Source organism: Mustelus asterias, chromosome 22 (assembly GCF_964213995.1).
Source record: "Mustelus asterias chromosome 22, sMusAst1.hap1.1, whole genome shotgun sequence".
Taxonomy (NCBI): Eukaryota; Metazoa; Chordata; class Chondrichthyes; order Carcharhiniformes; family Triakidae; genus Mustelus; species Mustelus asterias.
Genome location: NC_135822.1, coordinates 2562569 through 2589128, shown reverse-complemented (window position 1 = coordinate 2589128; position 26560 = coordinate 2562569). Strand labels below are relative to the sequence as shown.

General features: G+C 49.7%; 1 protein-coding gene and 1 long non-coding RNA gene across 2 annotated transcripts in view; one reads left to right on the top strand and one right to left on the bottom strand.

Annotated features, from left to right (window-relative positions):
- Positions 1–3036, top strand: part of LOC144509813 (uncharacterized) — a 74196-nt gene extending 71160 nt beyond the window's left edge. The window contains exon 3 of the long non-coding RNA XR_013500527.1: positions 62–3036. This is a non-coding gene — a long non-coding RNA (uncharacterized LOC144509813). The remainder of the gene's footprint in view (positions 1–61) is intronic.
- The window catches only part of LOC144509805 (polyhomeotic-like protein 2), a 167179-nt gene that overhangs the window by 58721 nt on the left and 81898 nt on the right, over positions 1–26560 (bottom strand). Inside the window, exon 6 of the mRNA XM_078238624.1 lies at positions 23120–23408. Coding sequence (XP_078094750.1) covers positions 23120–23408 — 289 coding nt within the window. The remainder of the gene's footprint in view (positions 1–23119; positions 23409–26560) is intronic.

The following is a 26560-nucleotide window of genomic DNA, read 5'->3' as shown; positions in this document are numbered from 1 at the left end:
TAATGCAATCTTTCTTTCTCTCTTCAAAAATCAATAACTGCTTGCATGTTTATTCAAACAGATAAATGATCCGATTCGAAACCAATGCTGTCCTCGCCCTGGGGAGTGAGGGGATGGACCTCGCGTTAGAAACCTGCAGGGATCATCAGCTTGAGGATGTCAGCCTAATCCCTCCCTCAACACAGAGACAACAGCCTCGTCAACTCAAAACCAACCAGCTTGGATGCCAAATTCCTGACTGGCCTTGGTGCCAAGCTAACCGTAACCAAAATGACCCAAATCTAAATTTACCCCAAAGTGCTTCCACAAACCAGTTCATTTGCAGCACGGATCCTGAGAAAGGATCAGAGATGACCTTTCGCTGCCTCTAGGCTCTGCAGAGACTGAACTCAGTGTCCGTAGGGAGCGGACATCACTCACACTGCTAACCTCTTCAATCCTAAAATCTCAGCCTCCCCCCATTCAGAGCATCAAGATCATGTTTTGAGCCCCTCACGTCACTATCCTAAAGCCATTGCTGACACAAATCAGACCTTTGAAACAATTCCCCTCACTTCCCAGGAACGATGTGTGTGACTAATCACCCAATCAACAGCTACGTCACTGGCCCATCCAATCAAAGAGCTGCATTTACCAAGATCCTTCCCAAAGTCACAGAAGGAGCGGTGTGTGGTTCCAGTCACCTCCGGTTTCCAGTCAAATCAGAGCCACAGTGTAATTAAATAAACATTTATCCAAGTCTTTCTAAATAACTAATAACTTTTTCCTAGAATTCTATCCGCAGCTCTGTAGCCAATATTGACTTGAGCCCGAGTGTTGCACATTTTGTACTGATCTTGTCTGGCTCCCTAACCATAGATAAATGTTAAATAACCGGCATATTCTTCATATTCCACATGTTGCTGCGTCTCTCCAACACCACCTCAAAATCTTTTCTCCAATGAATACACACCCAGTTCCAGAAATCTCTGTAGGGTGGAAAGTCTAGATCAGCAACTGGCAACTTTCAGAACAAGAACCCACTTTTTAAAGGACACCTATGTCAGACTCCTACTTATTGATTACAGCTCAGCCTTCAACACTATTATTCCCACGAAACTCATCTCCAAACTCCGTGGCCTGGGCCTCGGCTCCTCCCTATGCGACTGGATCCTGAACTTCCTAACTCACAGACCACAATCAATAAGGATAGGCAACAATACCTCCTCCAAGATCATCCTCAACACCGGTGTCCCACAAGGCTGTGTTCTCAGCCCCCTACTATACTCCTTATACACCTATGACTGTGTGACCAAATTCCCCTCCAATTCGATTTTCAAGTTTGCTGACGACACCACTGTTCTGGGTCGGATCTCAAACAATGAGACAGAGTACAGGAATGAGATCGAGAATCTGGTGAACCGGTGCGGCAACAGTACTCTCTCCCACAATGTCAACAAAACGAAGGAGTTTGTCATCGACTTCAGGAAGCGTAAAGGAGAACATGTCCCTGTCTACATCAACAGGGACAAAGTAGAACGGGTCAAGAGCTTCAAGTTTTTAAGTGCCCAAATCATCAACAACCTGTCCTGGACCCCCCCCCCATGCCGACACTATAGTTAAGAAAGCCCCACCAACGCCTCTACTTTCTCAGAAGACTAAGGAAATTTGGCATGTGAGCTACGATTCTCACCAACTTTTACAGATGCACCATAGAAAGCATTCTTTCTGGTTGTATCACAGCTTGGTATGGCTCCTGCTCTGCCCAAGACCGCAAGGAACGCCAAAAGGTCGTGAGTGTAGCCCAATCCATCACGCAAACCAGCCTCCCATCCACTGACTCTTTGATTTATTATTGTCACCTGTATTAAAATACAGTGAAAAGTATTGTTTCTTGCATGCTGTACAAAGCATACCGTTCATAGAGAAGGAAACGAGAGAGTGCAGAATGTAGTGTTACAGTCATAGAAAAGAGCTAGAATGAAGTTTTAGAAGCAGAGAACGAGAGTGAAAGATAGAATTAGAAGGTATGCTGGGCACAGCTTGCAAGAAGTCGCCTCACTCCGGTGCCATCTTTGGCAATTGGCTGCCACATTTCCCATGCTGCAATAGTGACTACCCTTCATTAACCGCAAAGAGTTTTGGGATCTCTGGAGGTTGTGAATGGCTGCCTTCGCGTGCCTCTTTTTTGTAACAGGGAGTTGTTACGGCAACTTGCGTTTCACGGCAGGACGTCTTGGTCTACATTTCCCGCTGCCTCAGCATAATCAAGGACCCCACGCACCCCGGACATTCTCTCTTCCACCTTCTCCCGTCGGGAAAAAGATACAAAAGTCTGAGGTCACGTACCAACCGACTCAAGAACAACTTCTTCCCTGCTGCTGTCAGACTTTTGAATGGACTTGCCTTGCATTAAGTTGATCTTTCTCTACACCCTAGCTATGACTGTAACACTACATTCTGCACTCTCTCCTTTCCTTCTCTATGGACGGTATGCTTTGTCTGTATAGCGCGCAAGAAACAATACTTTTCCCTGTATACTAATACATGTGACAATAATAAATCAAATTACAAATTTAGTCAATAACGCAATGGGTGGGATTTTCCAGCCACACTCGCCCCAAACCCAGAAAATCCTGCCCGAGGTCTGCAGACCTTTGTGTGGTTCACCTCCCCCGCACCCCCCACGATTCCCTTGGTGGGTGGGACGGGAAAATCCGCCCCCCCCATGTTGATGCTGTAACAATAATGAAAAACAAAGACAGGACACGTTTCATAGAATCCTACAGAGCAGAAAGAGACCATTCGGCCCATTGGGTCTGCACCAACTCTTACCCAGACCCTCTCTCCATAACCCCACATATTTACCCTGCTAATCCCCCTAACCAAACATCCTGGGACACTAAGAGACAATTTAGCATGGCCAATGTTCGAACAAGACTTCTTCACCGCACGGGACCTTCAACCGGTGCTATACACTAGATACATCGATGACATTTTCTTCCTTTGGACTCATGGTGAACAATCACTGAAACAACTCTATGATGACATCAACAAGTTCCATCCCACCATCAGGCTCACCATAGACTACTCTCCGGAATCGGTTGCATTCTTGGACACGCGCATCTCCATTAAGGACGGTCACCTCAGCACCTCACTGTACCGCAAGCCCACGGATAACCTCACGATGCTCCACTTCTCCAGCTTCCACCCTAAACACGTTAAAGAAGCCATCCCCTACGGACAAGCCCTCCGTATACACAGGATCTGCTCGGATGAGGAGGATCGCAACAGACACCTCCAGACGCTGAAAGATGCCCTCATAAGAACAGGATATGGCGCTAGACTCATTGATCAACAGTTCCAACGCGCCACAGCGAAAAACCGCACCGACCTCCTCAGAAGACAAACACGGGACACAGTGGACAGAGTACCCTTCGTTGTCCAGTACTTCCCCGGAGCGGAGAAGCTACGGCATCTCCTCCGGAGCCTTCAACATGTCATTGATGAAGACGAACATCTCGCCAAGGCCATCCCCACACCCCCACTTCTTGCCTTCAAACAACCGCACAACCTCAAACAGACCATTGTCCGCAGCAAACTACCCAGCCTTCAGGAGAACAGTGACCAAGACACCACACAACCCTGCCACAGCAACCTCTGCAAGACGTGCCGGATCATCGACACAGATGCCATCATCTCACGTGAGAACACCATCCACCAGGTACACGGTACATACTCTTGCAACTCGGCCAACGTTGTCTACCTGATACGCTGCAAGAAAGGATGTCCCGAGGCATGGTACATTGGGGAAACTATGCAGACGCTGCGACAACGGATGAATGAACACCGCTCGACAATCACCAGGCAAGACTGTTCTCTTCCTGTTGGGGAGCACTTCAGCGGTCACGGGCATTCGGCCTCTGATATTCGGGTAAGCGTTCTCCAAGGCGGCCTTCGCGACACACGACAGCGCAGAGTCGCGGAGCAGAAACTGATAGCCAGGTTCCGCACACACAAGGACGGCCTCAACCGGGATATTGGGTTTATGTCACACTATTTCACATAAATATTTCTGCTTTTTTCCTCCTGAGTCTTTATCATGCGATCCTAGAATCAGAATTTATGTCACACTATTTGTAACTCCCACAGTTGCGTGGACCTGCAGAGTTTCACTGGCTGTCTTGTCTGGAGACAATACACATCTTTTTAGCCTGTCTTGATGCTCTCCCCACTCCCATTGTTTTGTTTCTTAAAGACTGGATTAGTTGTAAGTATTCGCATTCCAACCATTATTCATGTAAATTGAGTCTGTGTCTTTATAAGTTCTGTTTGTGAACAGAATTCCCACTCACCTGAAGAAGGGGCTCAGAGCCTCGAAAGCTTGTGTGGCTTTTGCTACCAAATAAACCTGTTGGACTTTAACCTGGTGTTGTTAAACTTCTTACAATGCACCTAACCCACACATCGTTTGGACTGTGGGAGGAAACCAGAGCACCCGTAGGAAACCCAAGCAGACACGGGGAGAACGTGCAGACTCCGCACAGACAGTGACCCGAGGCCAGAATTGAACCCGGGTCCCTGGCGCTGTGAGGCAGCAGTGCTAACCACTGTGTCACCGGATCAACATTTAAAAAGAAATTACAATGAATTTGTTAATGGAATGATGCCTTCTCACAAGTAAAATATTAACGCAAGTTTAAAAAAAGCAAAACATGTTATTAATTGTCAAAAGATGTTTGGCCGATCAGGGTGAGGGACAGCACGGGGTTTCAGAGAGCCCCCTGCAGCTCCAGAGCTGTCCAGTACACAGCCCCTGGCCTGCAGGGATGACTTCTCATTTTTCATCAACTTCCTCCAATCTGTTAACGGCCTTTTAAATCTGGCGTTCAGACAATTCCTCGATTGCTGAATGAGATTACCTCAAGTGGCTGAAGCATTTGTGGAGACAATAGTTTGTATTTACACAGCGCCTTTCGCAAAAATCAAACATCCCAAAGTGCCTCATGGGGGCATTTTGTGACACTGAGGCACATCAGGCGATATGAGGACAGGTGGTCAATGTCCTTCCCAATGAGGTAGCTCTTTTAAGGTACCAATCAAGTAAACTAACTCAAACTAACTTAGGGACAAAGTAAAAGGGGCAGCTCCCCAAAAGAAAGGGGGAACAGCCCGAACCAAAAACAAAGTCGAAAGGAAACTTAAAACGTCAAACCAAAAGGTGATTATCGGGGTCGATAATACACCCCAGCCCCTGCGGCGCCCAGCGGTCGCGGAAGGCGTCAATTGCGCCCGTGGACACCGCATGCTCCCTCTCCAGAGACACCTGGCCGCGAATGTAGCCGCGGTAGAGGGGCAGACAGTCGGGATGGACGGCCCTGTCGATCGCCCGCTGCCTGGACCTATTGATGGCGCGTCTCGCCAGGCCCAGGAGCAGGTTCACGAGGAGGTCGGCGTCCCGACCCGCCCCTCTCCGCACCAGGTGCCCGTAGATCAGGAGTGCAAACAAAACATCAGTAAAAGGTGTTTCAGGAAACCAAAAAGGGTGTGCAGCCTAAAACACAGAACGTAGACATGGTCCACGGACTCCACGAGGCCACAGAAAGGGCAGTCTCGGGAGCCCGTGTACCGGAAAAACCTACGGTTGTACGGCACTGCTGCGTGCAGCACCCTCCACCCCAGGTCCCCGAGATAATTGGGGGAGATCCCTCCGTAGAGGGACCTCCACTGGGGACCTCCGCCGCCCGGCGGCAACAAGGCCCGCCAAGGTGTATCCGGGCGACAGGCGAGGACGCGGTAGTGAAAGGTGTGCAGCAGCAGCCCGTACAGGAAACGCCTCCGCGCGGTGGAAAAGGGCACGGAGGGCATTTCCGCGAGGCGGCACACGCAGTGGGGCACCTGACCCCGGGGGGGGGGGGGTGGTGGGGTGGTGGGGTGGGGGGGGGGGGGGGGGGGGGGAGGTCTAGGCTTCGGGCCAATGTGAAATTCCGTCCGAGCAGGGGAACGCTCGGGCGGGATCCCACCGCACGCCTGCGCCGCCTCCAGACCGCGTGCGCACTCGGGGCCGAGCACGACTGTCCTAAGGTCTCGGATGGCTTTGGCCGCGCGCCGGACGGTCACCCCCGCGCGCTCAGCCAGCACGTCGGGGCTCATCCAGCCTGCTCCTCCGCCATCCAGCACGTCCCCGATCCTGGTCACCCCGGCGTCCACGGCCCTCCTCTCCGCCAGCCACCTGAAGTCGTAAGGCTGGAGGTGCGGATTCCTGAGCAGCGGCTCTCGCACGAGAGCCGCTACTCCTGACGGGTGAGAGCTGCGTCGCGAGGCGACCGTGTTCCAGACCGTGAGGAGGTCCTGGTAAAAGACGGGCAACTCCCGCAGGGAGGTCGAAGTACGCCCCAGGTTGATGTGCAGGAGCTGCACGTCGTGATTGAGGCCGTGCAAGTGGCGGAAAAAATACGTCGCCATCGCACGCCATCGTGGAGGAGGCTCGACGTAAAGGTATCGCTGCAGGGTCTGGAGGCGGAAGGTCGCTACCTGCGTGCGGAGGCACACCAGACCTTGTCCGCCCTCCTCAATCGGGAGATGCAGCTCCTTCCCAATGAGGTAGGCTTTAAAGAGCATCGTTAAGGGAGATGGGAAAAGGGGAGAGGTTTAGGGATAAAAGCAAATTACTGCGGATGCTGGAATCTGAAACCAAAAGAAAATCTCAGCAGGTCTGGCAGCATCTGTGAGGAGAGGAAAGAGCTGACGTTTCGAGCTTTGACAAAGGGTCATCTGGACTCGAAACGTCAGCTCTTTTTTCTCCTTACAGGTGCTGCCAGACCTGCTGAGATTTTCCAGCATCTTCTCTTTTGGAGAGGTTAGGGAGGCTATTCTAAAATTTAGAGTAAAAAGTAAAATACCGCGGATGCTGAATTCTGAAACAAAAACAGAAAATGCTGGAAAAGTTCAGCAGGTCTGACAGCCTCTGTGGAGAGAGAATCGAGCCAGTGTTTCGAGTCTGGGTGACCCTTTGGAAGAAAATACTGCAATGTGATTGGCTGTTTTCTCTGATTAAATCACAGTTGCTGGATTCCCGGAGATCTACTGGATTTAAACCAACATCCTGAACGAGGAAATCCATGTCACGGAGATCGCTGGATCTTTGTGGGTAACTTTCTTCAAGGTCAGTATTTAATATAGTCCCTTCACTGATGATAGCAAAGTCCGGACAAAAAAATTCTCTGACCCAGCCACCCCAAGTTAAAGTTCCCACAGCAACTTGAATCTTTCTGTGGAAGTATCCGATACTCCCAAGTCTATACTCCTACATTTAACGAGGGCAGCAGACACATGGGAACACCACCACCTGGACATCCCTCTCTAAACCACTCACCATCCTGACTTAGGAATATATCAGCTGTTCCTTCACTGTTGCAGGGTCAAAATCCTGGAACTCCCTCCCTAACAGCAGTGTGGGTGTACCTACACCACATGGACTGCAGCGGTTCAAGAAGGCGGTTCATTACCACCTTCTCAAGGGCAACCAATGCTGGGCTTAGCCAGCACCTCCCACACCCATGAATAAATAAACAAAAAACTGGAGACTTCGTCCCAGCCACTCATCTCCTCCAATATAATAAAAGAGGGGGTATGGACATTGGAATTTGAATGTTTCTGTGCTTGCTACTTCTGTTTTGGGCATTGTAACGCAATAAATAATCATTGTCATTCCTGGTGCTCTCTTAACCTTGATGTGGAGATGCCGGCGTTGGACTGGGGTAAACACAGTAAGAAGTTTAACAACACCAGGTTAAAGTCCAACAGGTTTATTTGGTAGCAAATGCCACTAGCTTTCGGAGCGCTGCCCCTTCGTCAGGTGGAGCATTTCTCCACTCCATCTGACGAAGGAGCAGCGCTCCGAAAGCTAATGGTGTTTGCTACCAAATAAACCTGTTGGACTTTAACCTGGTGTTGTTAAACTTCTTACTCTCTTAACCAATCAGCAATGGAAACCCAAACATTTGAACCCTTATAACCCCCACCCAAACTGGCTGAGTAACCAGTCCTCACTGTTCGTATGGTGGCATAGAGAGTTTTAAAGTTTATTTATCAGTGCCACAAGTAGGTTTACATTAACACTGCAATGAAGTTATTGTGAGAATCCCCTAGTTGCCACACTCCGGCGCCTGTTCGGGTACACGGAGGGAGAATTTAGCACGGCCAATGCCCCTAACCAGCACGTCTTTCGGACTGTGGGAGGAAACCGGAGCACCCGGAGGAAACCCTCACAGACATGGAGAGAAAGTGCAGACTTCGCACAGTGACCCAAGCTAGAAATCGAACCCGGGTCCCTGGCGCTGTGAAGCAGCAGTGCTAACCACTGTGCCGCTGGGGTGTGGGTGGGGGGGGGTTTCTGAGCAGATCATCTCCAAATACACTCAGGCCTGAGCAATCATGAAAACAACTTGCATTGATATAGCGCCTTCAACGTTAAAAAAAAAGCAGCAAAAATATTCCTCGACAAATCAATGTGGCTGATCACCCAGTGCCCCCACCCTGCGGGGTTAATGCCCAACATCACCGGCTCTGTGACAACACCTCCCACATGCCAGCGCCTGCCCCATGCCGAGTAGCACGTTGACAAACATCGCACTGCGAGCAGAGATGCAGAAATCAATGGCAAGTCTACAAGAGTATTAACTGGAGTTTTCTTTTGTACTGCAGAGATGTCATTACCGGCCGAAACATGTTGTGGAAACAAGATTGAATAACGCGAGGAGCAGGGCCCCTGTGTAGGAACATATTTCAACAACCACCATGATTCATCTGAGCTGGCCTGTATCCTACCTAATCTAGCATTCTAAATCAAAACAAAACCACTCACAGCTCATGAACAGGGATTTATGTTTCCGATCGCTCTGTACTGGAGGTGGAGCCCCTTCCTGTGTGGGTTAACAGTTAAATTAAATGAGTGCACGAGTCCTTTAAAGAACAGGGGAGATATATCAGTTCAGATCTGCATCGTGACATTCATTTTACTCTTCAATGTGAAGTTACACTCCCACACAATCCAGTTCAGATGAGTAGGAGAACCCATCAGCTCTGAAAAATGTGCACCAGGGTTAAAAAAAAAAATCTCTGGTTAATTAAGATCTTATAATGAATGAAGGAGAATGGGTTTCCTGCAGTAACTATATCTCTAGCTTTAGTCATCCAGGAAGTTAATTAATTGTCTAAAGTCAATTCTGAATACGGTCAAATCACAGCTGAACAAAATTAACTGTTTTCTCTTGAAGGAAACAACAAACATTTGAGCAACTTACCACTTCTGCCGTTAGTCGGCAGATAAACAGTTCCATTGTCAGCCAGTCCGACTGGGATACCTTGTGTCCTCATTATTCTTGAAGCAGAATTAATTGTCTCTTTGCAGCCTTCCCTGCCAGATTAACCCCATTAGCACTGGCCTCACATATTACCCCGAGCCCCCCGGTTCACAGGAAGCTTCTCCAGAAATGAGCGTGCACCGTGTGAGTGGCTGCAATATTTAACAAGCTCTCTTAAAGCTCACTGCCCTGGGGACGGAACACTTCCTGGGAGGCTTCCTGTACTTGATCAGAGAGCCTTGAGAGCGTGCTCAGAAACAGCCCATTATAAATAAAGTGCAGAGGCAGAGAGTCACCACCCCCACCCCCCAGCTCCGCCTGCCTCACCACATCTCAGTGTGTGTGCAAACCATTTAGCTTATGCATTATTTATGTAGGGATAACATTATAAAACCTCTTCAAGCAGAAGTCGCTCTGCTTTCAAACACCCTGCGGTTCTCAGCTCTCCAAGATCCCCCCCCCCCTCCCTCTACAATCTCCGGCAAATTCCAAAACACTGTTGGCAGCAGAACATGCAGAGCAGCTATCTAAACAAATTCGAAACCTCAGGAAAGCTCCCACTCACGTTGGCCAGACCTCACAGTCCTCCTCTCGGCACAGTGCATTCTGCAGTCAGAATGACACAGTGAAGGAAAGGACTTTCGTACGCACCAAACCTTTCACAAACTCAGCTCACCCCAAAGTACTTTTGAAGTGCACTCACTGTTGTAATGTAGGAAAAGCGGCAGCCAATTTGTGCACAGCAAGCTCCCACCAACAGCAATGAGACAAAATCTATTTCAGTGACACTGGTTGAGGATAAACATTGGCCGGGCTATCAAAGGGAAAAATCTCTCCTCTTCATCCAAACAGTACCACGGAATCATTAACATCGAGAGAGCAAATAGGATCTCGGCTTGACATCTCAACTCAAAGGTGGCATCTTTGACAGTGCAGCACTCCCCAGGTACTGGTGGGTCAGGCTGGATTATGAGTTTGTCTGTGGCGTGGGGACACCACTACACACACGTGCACGCACGCAAGCACGCTTCAGTTCACAGGTTCACAACCTCAAATAAAACTCCAAGTCACAATCCTTCTGCAACTTTGTACACAATTGTTTTTGTGCTGCTATTGAAGTGCCATCCCATCATACAACACCAATTCTAAAGGCCCAGCTGACTCTGATTTTGTACGGTCCTGTACAATAATAAAGCCTGTTAACAGGCACTGCAGACCTGCTCCCTCTCTCTTTCCGATTAGAAACGAAATTACTCTCCTGTATGAAACAAGCCGGAGAGAAAACATCTCCGCTAATTCCAAGGCACAGAGTTAAATAATGATGTTTTTGTATCTTTAAACAGCGACTCATTCCCTTTCGAGGGATCATTCGCAAACCCAGGCTCCAGAGCTCTAATCCCTCTTTACAATTCACCGAGACATTGTCTGCTTCCCTCTTCATGCAGCTCAGGATTAAAAGGTACCAGCAGCCTTGGGCCAAGCTGTCTGATGGGAATGAAAGAATTGCCACCTCATTGGGAGCACTAGACGCAGCTCAAAGCTGAATACCCACAACAGTGAAGGGCATAAATTAAAAATCGGGGAACAGCATTCGCAGAGAATTAATGCAAACACCATAATCCTCAAACCATCTGCAGCTTAGAAATGGATCATCTGCGGAATGTTACAAAGCTAAATATCAATGTCCAGAGTATTAATCTGAAGCGAGATTATGTTTCATTCAATTACACGATCTCACCTCATAACTCAAAAAGCAAACTTTACCAATATTCTCAGTTTGTCTGTGCAGAGTACTTGAGGCTGGAGGATTTAGTGAGAGAGGTCAGCTTTATTCGAGGTCTCTTGATTACTGAGCAAATCATCGCTGAATACTCAGGCCCGAACAACCACGGGAACAACGTTCATTGATATGTCAGCCTTCAACCTTAAAAAAGCAGCAAAAATATTCCACACAGTGCTTTCCATCTCCCCACTGCCACCATACAAGGACCGCTCACACTGCCAATTTGGGTGGGTGTTATAAGGATCTAGAGGAATGGGTTTCCATTATTAACAAAGAGAGCACCAGGAATAAAAAGAGGACTATTTATTGAACATACAATGCCTAAAATAGAAGTAGCAAGCACAGGAACATTAATAGAGGGCATTGCCCAATGTTTAGCTAGCCTATAGAGATATGCAAGTCCTAGATTGGTCTCTGGGTGAAGGGCAAATTGGGCTAGTGAGTGGGTCGCATGAAGGCCCTCCATCTCAATGGGCCACAAGATTGAAGTTAGGCTTGTTCACTCACCGTGACCCCATGAATAAGATTAAATGCATCAATACACGCTGAATATGTCATCATGAGTTACAGAAAGCGCTTCATCATTTGTATATTAATATAAATGTCATCAACTTCAAGTGGCAAAAACAAAACAAATATTGACGCCTGATGGGAGGCACAGGGAGCGCACGGCTCTCACAGTCAATGTTGTGAGCAATCAGCACCCACCTCACCTCACTTGCCCACGCTTTACGCGCGAATCACTTCAGTCACACCGGTAGGAAAAAAGCAACGACGCAGATGGAAACCAGCTGAATGTGACAACCCTGCACACACGCAACAAGATGCCTCGTGGGCCACACCCAGAACCCTGATGGGCTGCATGTTGCCCATCGCTGGTTTACAGTGAGTTAGTCAAGTTCAGCGAGGCTGGTGATATTGTATCAGGTCTGTATCAATGTCTCATTTTATACAAATCACCCGGTCAAAGCGCCACTCTCCCGTTCTCTCCCCACATGGCAACTATTCCGTTTCCCGTTGAAAGGATGTATTTGCTCTGTGCTATCAATGGTTCATGACTGAGGGTGTCAAATTCAAAGCCTTCTCTGGCCTTGTCCCTTGCCATCTCTGGAATATTCTCCAACCCTCCAAGATTTTGGCGCTCCTCCAATTTTGGCCTTTTGCACCCCCCACCTCCCCAGTTTGATCACTCCATCATCAGAGTCCATGCTTTTAGCTGCCTGATCCTCAACTCAAATTCTCCCTCTAAATCTTTCCACCTCGAAAACGCTCCTTAAAACCTCCCTCTGTGACTCAAGTTTTGGTCATCTAATATCGCGCCATGTGGACTGGTGACAAATTTTGCACAAATTATACATTTTGGAAAGTTTCAGTACGTGAAAGGTTCTATCTAGATGTAAGATGTTGCTGCAAACACCTTCTCTGCAGTGAAGACTTTGTGCAACCTTCTCGAGCTCGCTTTGTGATTATTCTAGACCTCTGCACTCTGGTTATCGAACTTGCTGTGATGCAGTTTACACCAACATGACTTTGAATAACCTTGGTAAGAATTCTCACAACATCAGGCTAAAGTTCTGCTTTTCTTGCATCTTTGTAGAAACTTGATGTCTGTGTCGATATGCATGATCTTCTCAGAGATCCTCTCCACTTTGAGCTGGCAGTTTGTGGTCTTCAATAGCCTTGAGGATGTCCTTTGCGGTACCCCTTAATTGTCTTAATTCTAGTAACAAAAACCTTAGTTTCTCAAGTCCCCCTTTCTCAACAACAACCCATTGCCCTGAGTGAACCCAAGTTGCATCTTTTCCGTTGCTTTGTATCACTTCCATACCAAACAGCTGTTTAAAGTTGTGTAGAGTTCACTAAACGTGGCTCCTATATCGGCTTGCAAAATGTCAAAGTTAAGTCAGTTGAAGATTAAGCTCTTTGCGGTTGGATTTTATACTCAGCAGAAAGAATTTCCTTTGAACTTTTTATTGCCTTATCAATTTACAGCACCACTTTGAACAATGTATGTATCTGAACACCCAAGATCCCACTGGTTTTATTTCCCATTCAGTATCTTATTATCCGAGGTATATTTCCTTTCTCATTCTTGTCTCCAGCATGTATCACTTCACACACTGAAGCATACCTGACATTTTTCTCTCTTACTCACCGATGCCCTCCTAGAATCTTCCAAAATTTCATCATATTTTGCCACGACCCACAATTTGATGCCATGAGAAAATTTCAATATTGGTGCTTCAATTCACAGGTCAGTTTATACAGTAATCCAGGGCCAGAATTCCCTGACATCATCCACGGCTGGGATTCTCCAGTCCCGCTGCGATGATTGGAGATTTGGCTGAGCGCCAAATTTGCCATTCTGGCTGGCAGCAGCAGCGGGGCAATTGAGATTGGGGAATTCTGTCCTGAAAGAGATCGCAGGACACCATCACTCACTCACCACATCTTTTCAAACCAAGAAACTACCTTTGACTTTTTATCCTCCAATCACCTCTCTTTCAACATGGCTTCATTCCCCTTCATTCAAAAGTGCCATCATTTTTGTCAAAAGTCTAATATGTGGCATCTAATTAAAAGACTTTGTGAACACCCAGTTGAGTTATATCCTTTGCATTCCCAGAATTTATGCTGTTATTCCTTGAATTCTGTAACACTGGCTGAGCACAGGCTGCTTTTTACAATCCGTGCCAACTAACACACCCCTTCAAACACTCAGAAATCTCCTCCTGTTTTATAAAGTTCATCGAGCCTCCACTCATGCCCATTCAGTGCCAGAGATTAGCTAGCTCCTGCCCCAGGTCCCAGGCTAGTTGGACTTTGTGCCAGGACGCTATACCAGAAATTGGAGCCCAAGCAAACATCTACATTAGGAATCAAAAGTACCCCGGGGTAGCTGCGGGAACAATGCTGGGCCTTTCCTTGAGTTTCAGGCTGGTCCAACCCTGGCTGCACGGCGCTCCCCTGGCACTGGTATCTGACACCTCCCTGGCATAGCACCCTGGTGGCGTGATGCTCCCTGACACTGGCGTCTTGACGCTACCCTGGCATGGCACCCTGTTCCCTCTGACACTGCTGTTCTGGAGTGTCAGCCAGGTTTGTGTGTTCAGATGCTTAGAGTTTTCTTTTATTAGTCACAAGTAGGCCTACATCAACACTGCAATGAAGTTACTGTGAAAATCTCCTAGTCGCCACACTCGGGTGCCTGTTCGGGTACACTGAGGGAGAATTTAGCACGGCCAATGCACCTAACCAGCACATCTTTCAGAGTGTGGGAGGAAACCGGAGCACCCAGAGGAAACCCATGCAGACACGGGGAGAATGTGCAGACTCCACACAGACAGTGACGCAAGCCGGGAATTGTACCTGGGTCCCTGACGCTGTGAGGCAGCAGTGCTAACCACCGTGCCGCCCCGCCAAGTTGGGATTGAACCCATGACGTTCTGACTCTGAGGTGACAGTGCTGAATGCGGAGGCCAGGCTGACACCTTAATTGTATCCACAACAATGGATTAAAGAACATGATTATCGCTAATCCCATGAATAGTGCAGTTCAGGCTGAAGCAGCTGCTCTGCTGCCAGGGAATGGTTATTAACGCTGCCACTGCATCACGCAGCTTCCCTTCAATTCACCTTCCGTTCTTCCTGAAGAAAGAACCAAAACCCTTAACCGAGCCGTTTCATGCTTGGACAAAACCTGCTACTTGAAGATATTGTCTCACAAACAATAACTATTTCTTCAGCAAATCCTCTCGACTCCTGAATAGAGAGAGATCTATTCATCAACTTGGTGTTTTTTCAAATGACTTTAACTGGTAACCGATTGAATCGATATCCCTCAAACTCCCAAAGCATCTATTGAATGGCTGATAACAAGGAGGCTGTTCACCTCTGGATTTATGAGTGCACAGTTATCTCGGAATTATATTCTCCATATCCCAGTTATTGCAGCACAGACACAGGCCTTCACTCTGAGTAGCTATGGTGCTGTTGATGCTCCACATCAACCTCCATCTCAGTGGGAGCATCATAAACCCTCCATTATCCAATGGAAACACACTGTAATAATCTGCCCTTATGGTGCTTGTAGCTCGAGATGGAATCGTTAACTCTGGAGAGTTTGTGCACCGTTACTACAAGGTCCAATATTGAAAGAGCTCTGTGCAGTTGGGCTGCACATGTGGGCTGCAGGATGAGAATAAAAATGCAACCTGCCGACAGTACCGCATAAACAACCAAAGCTCAGCCGTGTCTGCAGCAGAGGTCACCTCCCTCACCTTGCATTGGAGTGTAGCCTCCAGAGGCATTACTGCCACTTGCAGATTTTCCGCAGTGAGTGGAAACGGATGGACACACCAACATGGGCATCAAGCAGCTAGCCAATGGGGCCAGGCAGCTCGCTCAGCCCAGCTCAGCCAGGCTAGAATAGCGTAAATTCTACAGTCAGTAACGTGAGGAACATCAAGGTCAGGAAACAAAACGTTTCTCCTTTCAGAATCTAAAGGAGCTCGGATGTGGGTAAAGCTCGTTAAACTCTGCTCCCAACAATGTGCCTCAGACACAACTCCAGAAGAACATACCCCTTTCCCCAGGGCAGCAACATGACATCCATCTCCAAAACCACTCGTTCTCTCACCATCGTTGGGAGAAATGCAGAGTTCTTGGAGGGTTGTTGGGTGGGGGTAGGTTGCAGGGTCGGGAAGGGAGAGATTTGTGCACAGAGTTACAATTTTAAAAATCGAGGTATCGCTTAACCGAGAGCGAATGGGGAGCAGTGAGCACGCAGCAATGAACGGGACACGACCCGGGGGAGGAGCCACAGGGTTTTGGATGATCTCAGATTGATAGAAGGGAGATGGGAGACAGGCCCAAGAGAGCGATGGGCAGTCACATCTGGAGCTAACAAAGGGCTTCAGCAGCAGCTGTAGAGAGCAGCGATGGCGAGAGTGTGAGTAAACGGTGTTTGTGATGGAGAAGATGGCTGCAGGCTCAGCATCAAACAGGACGTCGAGGTTGTGAACGGCCGAGTTCAACCCAGGACAACGGACTCGTGCGTACAGAGAAATGGACCCCCACCCCCGCCAGCCGCTGCCTCCCACCCCCCCCCCCACCCCCGCCAGCCGCTGCCCCCCCCACCCCCACCCCCGCCAGCCGCTGCCTCCCACCCCCCCCCACCCCCGCCAGCCGCTGCCCCCCCCACCCCCGCCAGCCGCTGCCCCCCCCTGCCAGCCGCTGCCTCCCACCCCCCCCGCCAGCCGCTGCCTCCCACCCCCCCCACCAGCCGCTGCCCCCCCCGCCAACCGCTGCCCCCCCCACCCCCGCCAACCGCTGCGCCCCCCCCACCCCCGCCAACCGCTGCCCCCCCCACCCCCGCCAACCGCTGCCTCCCCCCACCCCCGCCAACCGCTGCCCCCCCCACCCCCGCCAACCGCTGCCCCCCCCCACCCCGCCAACCGCTGCCCCCCCCACCCCCGCCAACCGCTGCCCCCCCCCACCCCCGCCAACCGCTGCCCCCCGCCAGCCACTGCCTCCCACCCCAGATTGGATGTCACGGAGGGAAAACCAGGTGTTAAAGCTAGCCACAGCATTCCCGAGTTGCTTCCAAAGATTCCCTCAGTGGCTACAGGAGCAAAGAGTGCAGCAGGGGATTACGTTTGCTTGTTTTTATAGTGGTTCTGACACCGAAGATAGATTCGAGTTTGTATTTCCAATATCCGGAGACAAGCCCTTTAACTTGGCCGGGGGGAGACGGGCAAGGGGCCCTCCCAGGATCGAGAGCACTGATACGAGGCATCAATTTACCAACAATTTTCAGTAGCTGCTCCGTCATTGATCCGTAACCGTTCCGGAATCTCCAGCCTCACGAGCCGGTTTGATCCTCTTTCCCTGGCACTGACGGGGTTAACGGGGATAAATATAAACCCTGGCGGATTGGGTTGAGCTGACAGAGCGAGTCTCTCTGAAGCACACTGCAGCTGGCCCCGTTTCAGTGGCAGGTCAGGACACTGCGGCCTTTGTTGTTTCAGCTGCTCGGGCCTTTCGGAGATTCGGAAATCACTGCCTGGAATGAGAGAGCCACTGCCCGCCCGACTGCCCTGTCCCCCCCAGCACGGCAAATACTTCAGCTGGCAACAACAAAGACTCTGGGCTTCAATTCGAAGGACAAATATTGCATCTTTTCACAGACAGCAAGTTAAAAGAAATACCAACAACTCGACAAATATTTAACAGCGAGTCAGTGTCAAGTATTCTGGCTTTGTTACAGAACAATGAATACAAATCCCTGAACAAGCCGGTTGCTGACGCTCTCACTGGCGGGTCAGCAGGCTGTGGGTCCCAGTCCCACACCAGAGCTCATACTCCAGACTGACACACCAATGCAGCACTGAGGGAGGGAATGCAGCACTGCCCAAGGTGCTGTCTTCATCTGACATTAAACCAAGACCCAAGATTCAGGAAGACACGGAAGATCCTTTTGCACTATTTCAAAGAGCAGGTGAGGTCTGGGGTGTTGGGGGGGGGCGGGGGCAGTTCTCTCTGAAGGGGGTGCAGAAGTGATTCACCAAGATGCTGCCTCGGATGGAACATTTAAGTTACAAAAAGAGAGGTTTGGATAGGCTTGGGGTTACTTTCACTGGAGCAGAGAAGACTGTAGGGTGATCTGATCGAGGTGTACAAGATTATGAGAGGCATGGACGGAGTGGATAAGGAGCAGCTGTTCTCCTTAGTTGAAGGGTCAGTCACGAGGCGACATAGGTTCAAAGTGAGGGGCAGGAGGTTAAGGGGGCGGGGGGGGGGGGGGGGGGGGGGATGTGAGGAAAAATGTTTTTACCCAGAGGGTGGTGACGGTCTGGAATGCGCTGCCTGGGAGGGTGGTGGAGGCGGGATGCCTCACATCCTTTATCTGGGTGAGCACTTGGCACATCATAACATTCAGAGCTATTGGCCAAGTGCTGGCAGATGGGATTGGGTGGCAGGTCAGGTGGTTCTAATGTGTCCGTGCAGAATCGATGGGCCTCTTCTGCAGAGAGATTCTGGCTGATATTTATCCTTCATTCAAGCTAGATAAATGTGAACTATAACAGCTTAGTGAGAAAAACAAGGTGGTCACGCATTATTTGGAAAATAAGATATGAATGGGATAGAAAAGCAAAAAAATCAGCTGTTACCGGAGTTAACGAGGCAAACCAGGTATCAGTTATCATTTCCAGGATTATATCCAGAGTGTGAAACATAGAAAACTACAGAACAAAACAGGCCCTTCAGCCCCACAAGTTGTGCCGAACATATCCCTACCTTTTAGGCCTACCTATAACCCTCCATCCTATTAAGTCCCATGTACTCATCCAGGAGTCTCTTAAAAGACCCTATTGAGTTTGCCTCCACCACCACTGACGGCAGCCGATTCCACTCGCCCACCACCCTCTGTGTGAAAAACTTACCCCTAACATTTCCCCTGTACCTACCCCCCAGCACCTTAAACCTGTGTCCTCTCGTAGCAGCCATTTCCACCCTGGGAAAAAGCCTCTGGGAGTCCACCCGATCTATGCCTCTCAACATCTTATATACCTCTATTAGGTCTCCTCTCATCCTACGTCTCTCCAAGGAGAAAAGACCGAGCTCCCTCAGCCTATCCTCATAAGGCATGCCACTCAATCCAGGCAACATCCTTGTAAATCTCCTCTGCACCCTTTCAATCTTTTCCACATCTTTCCTGTAATGAGGCGACCAGAACTGAGCACAGTACTCCAAGTGGGGTCTGACGAGGGTCTTATATAGCTGCATCATTATCCCCGGACTCCTAAACTCAATCCCTTGATTGATAAAGTCCAGCACACCATACGCCTTCTTAACCAGCTCCTCCACCTGCGGGGCCGATTTTAGAGTCCAATGGACCCGGACCCCAAGGTCCTTCTGATCCTCTACCATACTAAGAGTCTTTCCCTTTATATTGTACTCCTTCATCCCATTTGACCTGCCAAAATGGACCACTACGCATTTATCTGGGTTGAAGTCTATCTGCCACTTCTCCGCCCAGTCTTGCATCCTATCAATGTCCCTCTGTAACTTCGGACATCCCTCCAGACTATCCACAACCCCACCAACCTTCGTGTCGTCGGCAAACTTACCAACCCATCCCTCCACTTCCTCATCCAGGTCATTTATGAAAATGACAAACAGCAAGGGTCCCAGAACAGATCCCTGGGGCACACCACTGGTGACCGACCTCCAATTAGAAAAAGACCCATCCATACCCACTCTCTGCCTCCTTTGGGCAAGCCCGTTCTGGATCCACCGGGCAGCAACCCCTTGGATTCCATGCCCTCTCACTTTTTCTAGAAGCCTTGCATGGGGGACCTTATCGAACGCCTTGCTAAAATCCATATAAACCACATCTACCGCTTTCCCTTCGTCAATGTGTTTCGTCACATTTTCGAAGAACTCCACCAGGCTCGTAAGGCACGATCTGCCTTTGACAAAGCCATGCTGAGTATTCTTGAGCATACTAAACCTCTCTAAATGCTCATAAATCTTGTCCCTCAGGATCTTCTCCATCAGCTTACCAACCACTGAGGTTAGACTCACCGGTTGGTAATTTCCTGGACTATCCCTATTCCCCTTCTTGAAAATAGGAACCACATCCGCAATCCTCCAATCCTCCGGCACCTCTCCTGTCTCCATCAACGATGCAAAGATCATCGCCAGAGGCTCTGCAATCTCTTCCCTCGCCTCCCACAGTAACCTGGGGTACATCCCATCCGGACCCGGCGACTTATCTATCTTGACGCCATTCAAAGATTCCAGCACAACCTCTTTGTTAAAGTCCACATACTCAATCTTTTCAGTCCACCGCAAGCCCACAGTACATCCACCCAGGTCCTTCTCCTCTGTGAAAACAGAGGCAAAATACTCGGTATTTGATTTGATTTGTCACATGTATTAGTATACAGTGAAAAGTATTGTTTCTTACACGTTATACAGACAAAGTATACCGTTCATAGAGAAGGAAATGAGAGAGTGCAGAAAATGAGGGAAGTTACTGCAAACTTCATATTTTGATTAGACCACACATGGAAGTGGTGAACATTTCCAGCTGCCATATTATAAACGAGGATGTGGTGGGTACTGTAGAGGTTTTAGAGAAGGTTTACAAAGAGGATCCCAGAAATGTGTGGCTTTACACATCAGGAAAGGATCGACAGGCTGCATCTCCTGAGAAAAGAAAGAGGAGGGAGGAAGAACAAGAGGCCCTCAGTATCAGATAGTCACAACTGAGAATTCAGCAGAAAAGAGGGGTGGGGGGAGAATGTGGGACTCGCCCCCGCGGGGGGGGGGAGGGAGGAGAATGTGGGACCCACCCCCGCGGGGAGGGAGGGGAGAATGTGGGACCCGCCCCCGCGGGGAGGGAGGGGAGAATGTGGGACTCGCTCCCATGGGGAGTGAGGGGAGAATGTGGGACTCGCTCCCACGGGGAGTGAGGGAGAAGGTGGGACTCGCCCCCGCGGGGAGTGAGGGGAGAAGGTGGGACTCGCTCCCGTGGGGAGTGAGGGAGAAGGTGGGACTCGCCCCCGCGGGGAGTGAGGGGAGAAGGTGGGACTCGCTCCCACGGGGAGTGAGGGAGAAGGTGGGACTCGCTCCCGCGGGGAGTGAGGGGAGAAGGTGGGACTCGCTCCCACGGGGAGTGAGGGAGAAGGTGGGACTCGCCCCCGCGGGGAGTGAGGGGAGAAGGTGGGACTCGCTCCCGTGGGGAGTGAGGGAGAAGGTGGGACTCGATCCCATGGAGAGTGAGGGAGAAGGTGGGACTTGATCCCATGGGGAGTGAGGGAGAAGGTGGGACTCGATCCCACGGGGAATGAGGGGAGAATGTGGGACTCGCTCCCACGGGGAATGAGGGGAGAATGTGGGACTCGCTCCCGTGGGGAGGGGGGGAGAAGGTGGGGCTCGCTCCCGCGGGGAGTGGGGGAAGAATGTGGAATTGTTCCTACATCTTCATGAATATTTGTGCTGTCTTTTGAATCTTGCGGAACTCGAGGCTGCTATTCCTCCCGGAATCTCGCCGCTGTTTATTTGTGAATGAAATAGAATTCTGAGAAATCTCGGCCCATTTCCAGAATTTCCTTATTGGAAATGGGCCATTAAAGTATAGAATAGAAAATGCCTCCACTTTTCATTTAGCGTCCTGTAGTTTAAACGCTGAATCAGAAAGGTCGGTGCGTAGGTGACGTGATATTTAGAAGTTAGCAACAATTCCAGCAATCCATTTAACCAACTGTGTGATTTTTCATACAACTCGACTCTGAGACCCCATTATAATTATTAGCTAAATGTTCATCCAATCCTTTGTTACCTCGAGATTGAACTGTTCTTTCCTGACGGGTCAGCACCTTGCACGCTTCTATAATCTTAATATTCAAAACACTGCTGTGCACTTGAAGGGTGGGATTTTCGCTCCAGCCCCCCCATGTGGGGGTTTAGTGGCAGGGAGATGCCCCACATTGCCAGTGGAGGGTCCCGCCACAGCTGGCAGGGTTTCCAATCGTTCGCACCCTCCATCACCGGGGTACCTGCAGCAGGAGCTCACCACTGGTGGGAACGAATGTTCCTGCTGGCAGGAAAGGCCGGAAAATCCCACTCTAAGTCCCTATGAAGCCCGTGCTTGTTAACCTACGATGGCCCCCGGGCTCAGCACAGCCTCGATTTTAACATTCTCATCCTGGTTTTCGAATTCCCCCCCCCCCCCCGCAGGTTAGGTTGATTGGCCATGCGAAAAATTGCTCCTTAGAGTCCCGAGATGTGTAAGTTAGAGGGATTAGCGGGTAGATATGTAGAGATATGGGGCTGGGGCCTGCATGGGATTGTGGTCAGTGCAGACTCGATGGGCCAAATGGTCTCTTTCTGCACTGTAGGTTTTCTATGATTCTATGATTCTATGTCAATGGGAACGAAGTAGAAAGGGTCGAGAGCTTCAAGTTTTTAGGTGCCCAGATCACCAACAACCTGTCCTGGTCCCCCCATACCAACACCATAGTTAAGAAAGCCCACCAAAGCCTCTACTTTCTCAGAAGATTAAGGAAATTTGGCATGTCAGCTACAACTCTCACCAACTTTTACAGATGCACCATAGGAAGCATTCTTTCTGGTTGTATCACAGCTTGCCCCAGCTGGGGCAAGCCCAATCCATCACGCAAACCAGCCTCCCATCCATTGACTTGGCTGTGGTGTGTAGCAGAGATCCACACGAGGGGAAGCTGGACAACCTCAGGAGGGAGAAAGGAATAGAGGGATATGGTGATGGGGGGAGATTTATTATCTGAGGGAGGAGGCTCACAGAGGATAAACAACAGCGCGGTGCAGCTGGAATAAATATCCTGCTTTGTGCTAGAAGGGAATAAACAAACCAAGAGAATTGCGGCACCTCACGGGGCACCCTCTACCTGCCAGATAAAGCAGGTGACCCCTGCCCAAGACCGCAAGAAACTACAAAAGGTCGTGAACGAAGCCTAATCCATCACGCAAACCAGCCTCCCATCCACTGACTCTGTCTACACTTCCCACTGCCTCGGCAAAGCAGCCAGCATAATTAAGGAGCCCACGCATCTCTCTTGCACCTTCTTCCATCGGGAAAAAGGTACAAAAGTCTGAGTCACGTACCAACCGACTCCAGAACAGCTTCTTCCCTGCTGCATTCGGACTTTTGAATGGACCTACCTCGCATTAAGTTGATCTTTCTCTACACCCTAGCTGTGACTGTAACAGTACATTCTGTACTCTCTCGTTTCCTTCTCTCTGAACGGTATGCTGTGTGTGTGCAAGAAACAATATTTTTTCCCTGAATGCTAATACATGTGACAATAATAAATCAAATCATATTCTAATATCCCGTACGAAACTCGGTGTCAATTTCTGTTTGATCATCACTCCTGACAGGCAACTTGAGACATTTTATTAGAGGCTACATAAAGATAGATTGTTGCTGGCATCTCCTTACCTGTAGTAATGAGAGGGTGTGTGGTCACAGGGGTTGCTGTGTGGGTCGCACTCACACCCCTGGTGTCTGTGCTGGAAGAACTGACAATCTCAGCCTTTTTCCCGCTTTCGGCCATGATTTCAGGCTGGATTGCTTTGCTGCCGGTCACGGGGCCTTGTCCTGAAAGCTTAGGCTGTGAGGTAAAGGAGGACTGCGGAGCCGAGGCGCTTGCTTTCAGAGTGACGCTCTGAAGCTGGGGCTGAATGGTTGCTGCTGTATTCTGTTGACTTCTTATTGCTAAATTCTGCACCTGCAAAGGAAGATTAATCAGAAATCATCGTTTAGACAGCCCGTCAGCAGCAGCTGAACCAAAAGGATAAAGAGCCAAAATAAATCCTCATTGCAAACCAATCACATTCCGAAAATCAAACTCTGATTTTTAACTCAAAAAAAAGTTGATTAAATTTGGAGCTTTCGTCAAACAAAATGTTTCAAACTTCAAAAAAATGACAAACTGTCAAAGGCAACCTAACCACCAATTCTCTCGCACTCAATGGGACTGTCCCAGGGGATCCAGACTGTCCATCTTATGCAGAACCCCATTTTCTTTAACTAAAACCCCCTACCCAAGAAAGTTAAGTCGGGCAGCATGGTCGGTGCAGGCTTGGAGGGCCGAAGGGCCTGTTCCTGTGCTGTAATTTTCTTTGTTCTTTAGTTTTGACCCCAAGAGTGGGAACCAGCAGAGACTACAAGTACAATGATTAGTGTTTTTTTAAATAAAAACGAAGGGTTTTTGAGATTCCCGACAAGGACATTATCACCGGCTGCCTCGATAAAGTCTTCACCCGGGCCAGTGATAACTGGAGGAAGCCAACACTGAAATCTCCGTCAAGGTTTCCGTTTTGTTAAAATTTACAGCCAGCTTTATCTTAACGTTTCCCACAGCAGGCCTGTCCCGCATGGCGGTGTGATAAGGATCAGGATGGCCGAAAGCTTCCAGTTTTATCAAATCTCTGATTGGCTGTTACAGGATCCATGTATGTTTTTACTGTCTCCCCCCTGTCAGAATTCAGCAAAGATCCACTCGGCCATGACACTGTCACAGCCCTTTGCCTGTGTCCCCCCCCCCCCTCTGCCTGTGTCCCCCCCCCCCTCTGCCTGTGTGTCCCCCCCCCCCGCCTGTGTGTCCCCCCCCCCCTCTGCCTGTGTGTCCCCCCCCCGCCTGTGTGTCCCCCCCCCCTCTGCCTGTGTGTCCCCCCCCCTCTGCCTGTGTCCCCCCCCCCCTCTGCCTGTGTTCCCCCCCCCCCTCTGCCTGTGTCCCCCCCCCTCTCTGCCTGTGTCCCCCCCCCCTCTCTGCCTGTGTCCCCCCCCCTCTCTGCCTGTGTCCCGCCCCCCCCCTCTGCCTGTGTCCCCCCCCTCTGCCTGTGTCCCCCCCTCTGCCTGTGTCCCCCCCCTCTGCCTGTGTCCCCCCCTCTGCCTGTGTCCTCCCCCTCTGCCTGTGTCCCCCCCCTCTGCCTGTGTCCCCCCCCTCTGCCTGTGTCCCCCCCCTCTGCCTGTGTCCTCCCCCTCTGCCTGTGTCCTCCCCCTCTGCCTGTGTCCTCCCCCTCTGCCTGTGTCCTCCCCCTCTGCCTGTGTCCTCCCCCTCTGCCTGTGTCCTCCCTGTATTTATATATGGTGTGGCTCTGTTTAGATGCCCAGGACGGACAGTAGCCCGATTTCTGTGCCATCCTCTGTTTAGCATCACAATGCAGTTGGTCCATTATTGCAGCATTAACCAGTCACTTCTTTACCAAGAGAGTGAGGAGAATGTGGAACTCACCAGCGCACGGACTGGCTGTGGTGTGTAGCAGGGATCCACACGAGGGGAAGCTGGACAAACTCAGGAGGGAGAAAGGAATAGAGGGATATGGTGATGGGGGGAGATTAATTATCTGAGGGAGGAGGCTCACAGAGGATAAACAACGGCGCGGGGCAGCTGGAATAAATATCCTGCGTTGTGCTAGAAGGGAATAAACAAACCAAGAGAATTGCGGCACCTCACGGGGCACCCTCTACCTGCCAGATAAAGCAGGTGACCCCTGCCTGACCCTGCGACCATTATTTGGTAGCTTGTACTACCAAATAAACCTGTTGGACTTTAACCTGGTGTTGTGAGACTTCTTCCTGCGACCTTTGACAGAGTTGGTGATAGAGTTCGGGACAGGTGTACCTCGGCACTTCAGCCTCATTAATGTTGCTTCCCTCCTCAGAATCAAATAAACAAGAGTCTGGGGATTGAACCCGGGACATGTAGACCCCCACCCTCCCCTCAACAATAGGAACTGAAACAAAATACAGATCTGGGCTGATGTGGGAGGCGACGTTTGCGTCACGTTACAGGCCGCATAATCATCATCTCTAACAAGAAAAGACCCTGCCCCCTTTGACCACACCATCACCATTGGGATGACCACAACAGCAGCCTAGGAATTATCATCTCCCAGGTACATCAGTCACGTCAGGGCAGAGACTACACAGACCCTACAAAGCCCCTCCAGCAGCTCTAGATAGGAGTGTGATGGAATACACAGCACTGGCCCTGCAGGAATACAGCAGCCTTTAGCAGCAAGATCCCAATTAAAGGCTGCTTAATTGGAATTTAATTATAGCTAACAGGTGAACCCATAGATCACGGGACACAAGCAGCAAGCTTTCTAATAAAATTTTCGCGTTGTGTGCAGCTAGTTTTTGCAATACGTGGCATTGTTACCATTTTATTGTACAACTATATACATGGTACTTACCACAGAGCAAGAAATGCCAGGAGGCCATTTGGTCCACCATCCCTGTGCCGGTGCTAGCTCTACAACTGGAGCAATCTAATCCCATAATTTAATATTCTGTCTTTGTAAATCCTTATTATTAAATTACCCGTCTCGTGATTCATCAATTCTAATATCTGTGCATTAAAAAAAACTCTTCCAATATTTATTCACACCATCCCTCTCCCTTGCTTTCTTACTTTAACATCTATCTCTACAACCAAGCTTCTGGTCAGCATGCAGATGGTTTCAGAATCTTGGAATTAAGAAAGAGGCTGATTGCTTGCAGATAAATACTGCGGGTGAGCTGGTAGTTATCAATGCAAGTTAGGAAAGGATTTTAAAATAAATTCATTTACGGGATGTGGGTGTCGCTGGCGGGGTCAGCATTTATTACCCATCCCTAATTACCCCTTGACAGCAGTTGAGAGTCAACCACATTCCTCTGGCTCTGGAGTCACATGTAGGCCAGACCGGGTAAGGACGGCAGATTTCCTTCCCGAAAGGACATTAGTGAACCAGATGGATTTTTCCAACAATCGATGATAGTTTCACAGTCACCGTTACTGAGATTAACTTTCAACTGCAGAGTTCATGAATTAAATTTGAATTCCACCAGCTGCCGTGATGGGATTTGAACCCGTATCAAAGAACAAAGAAA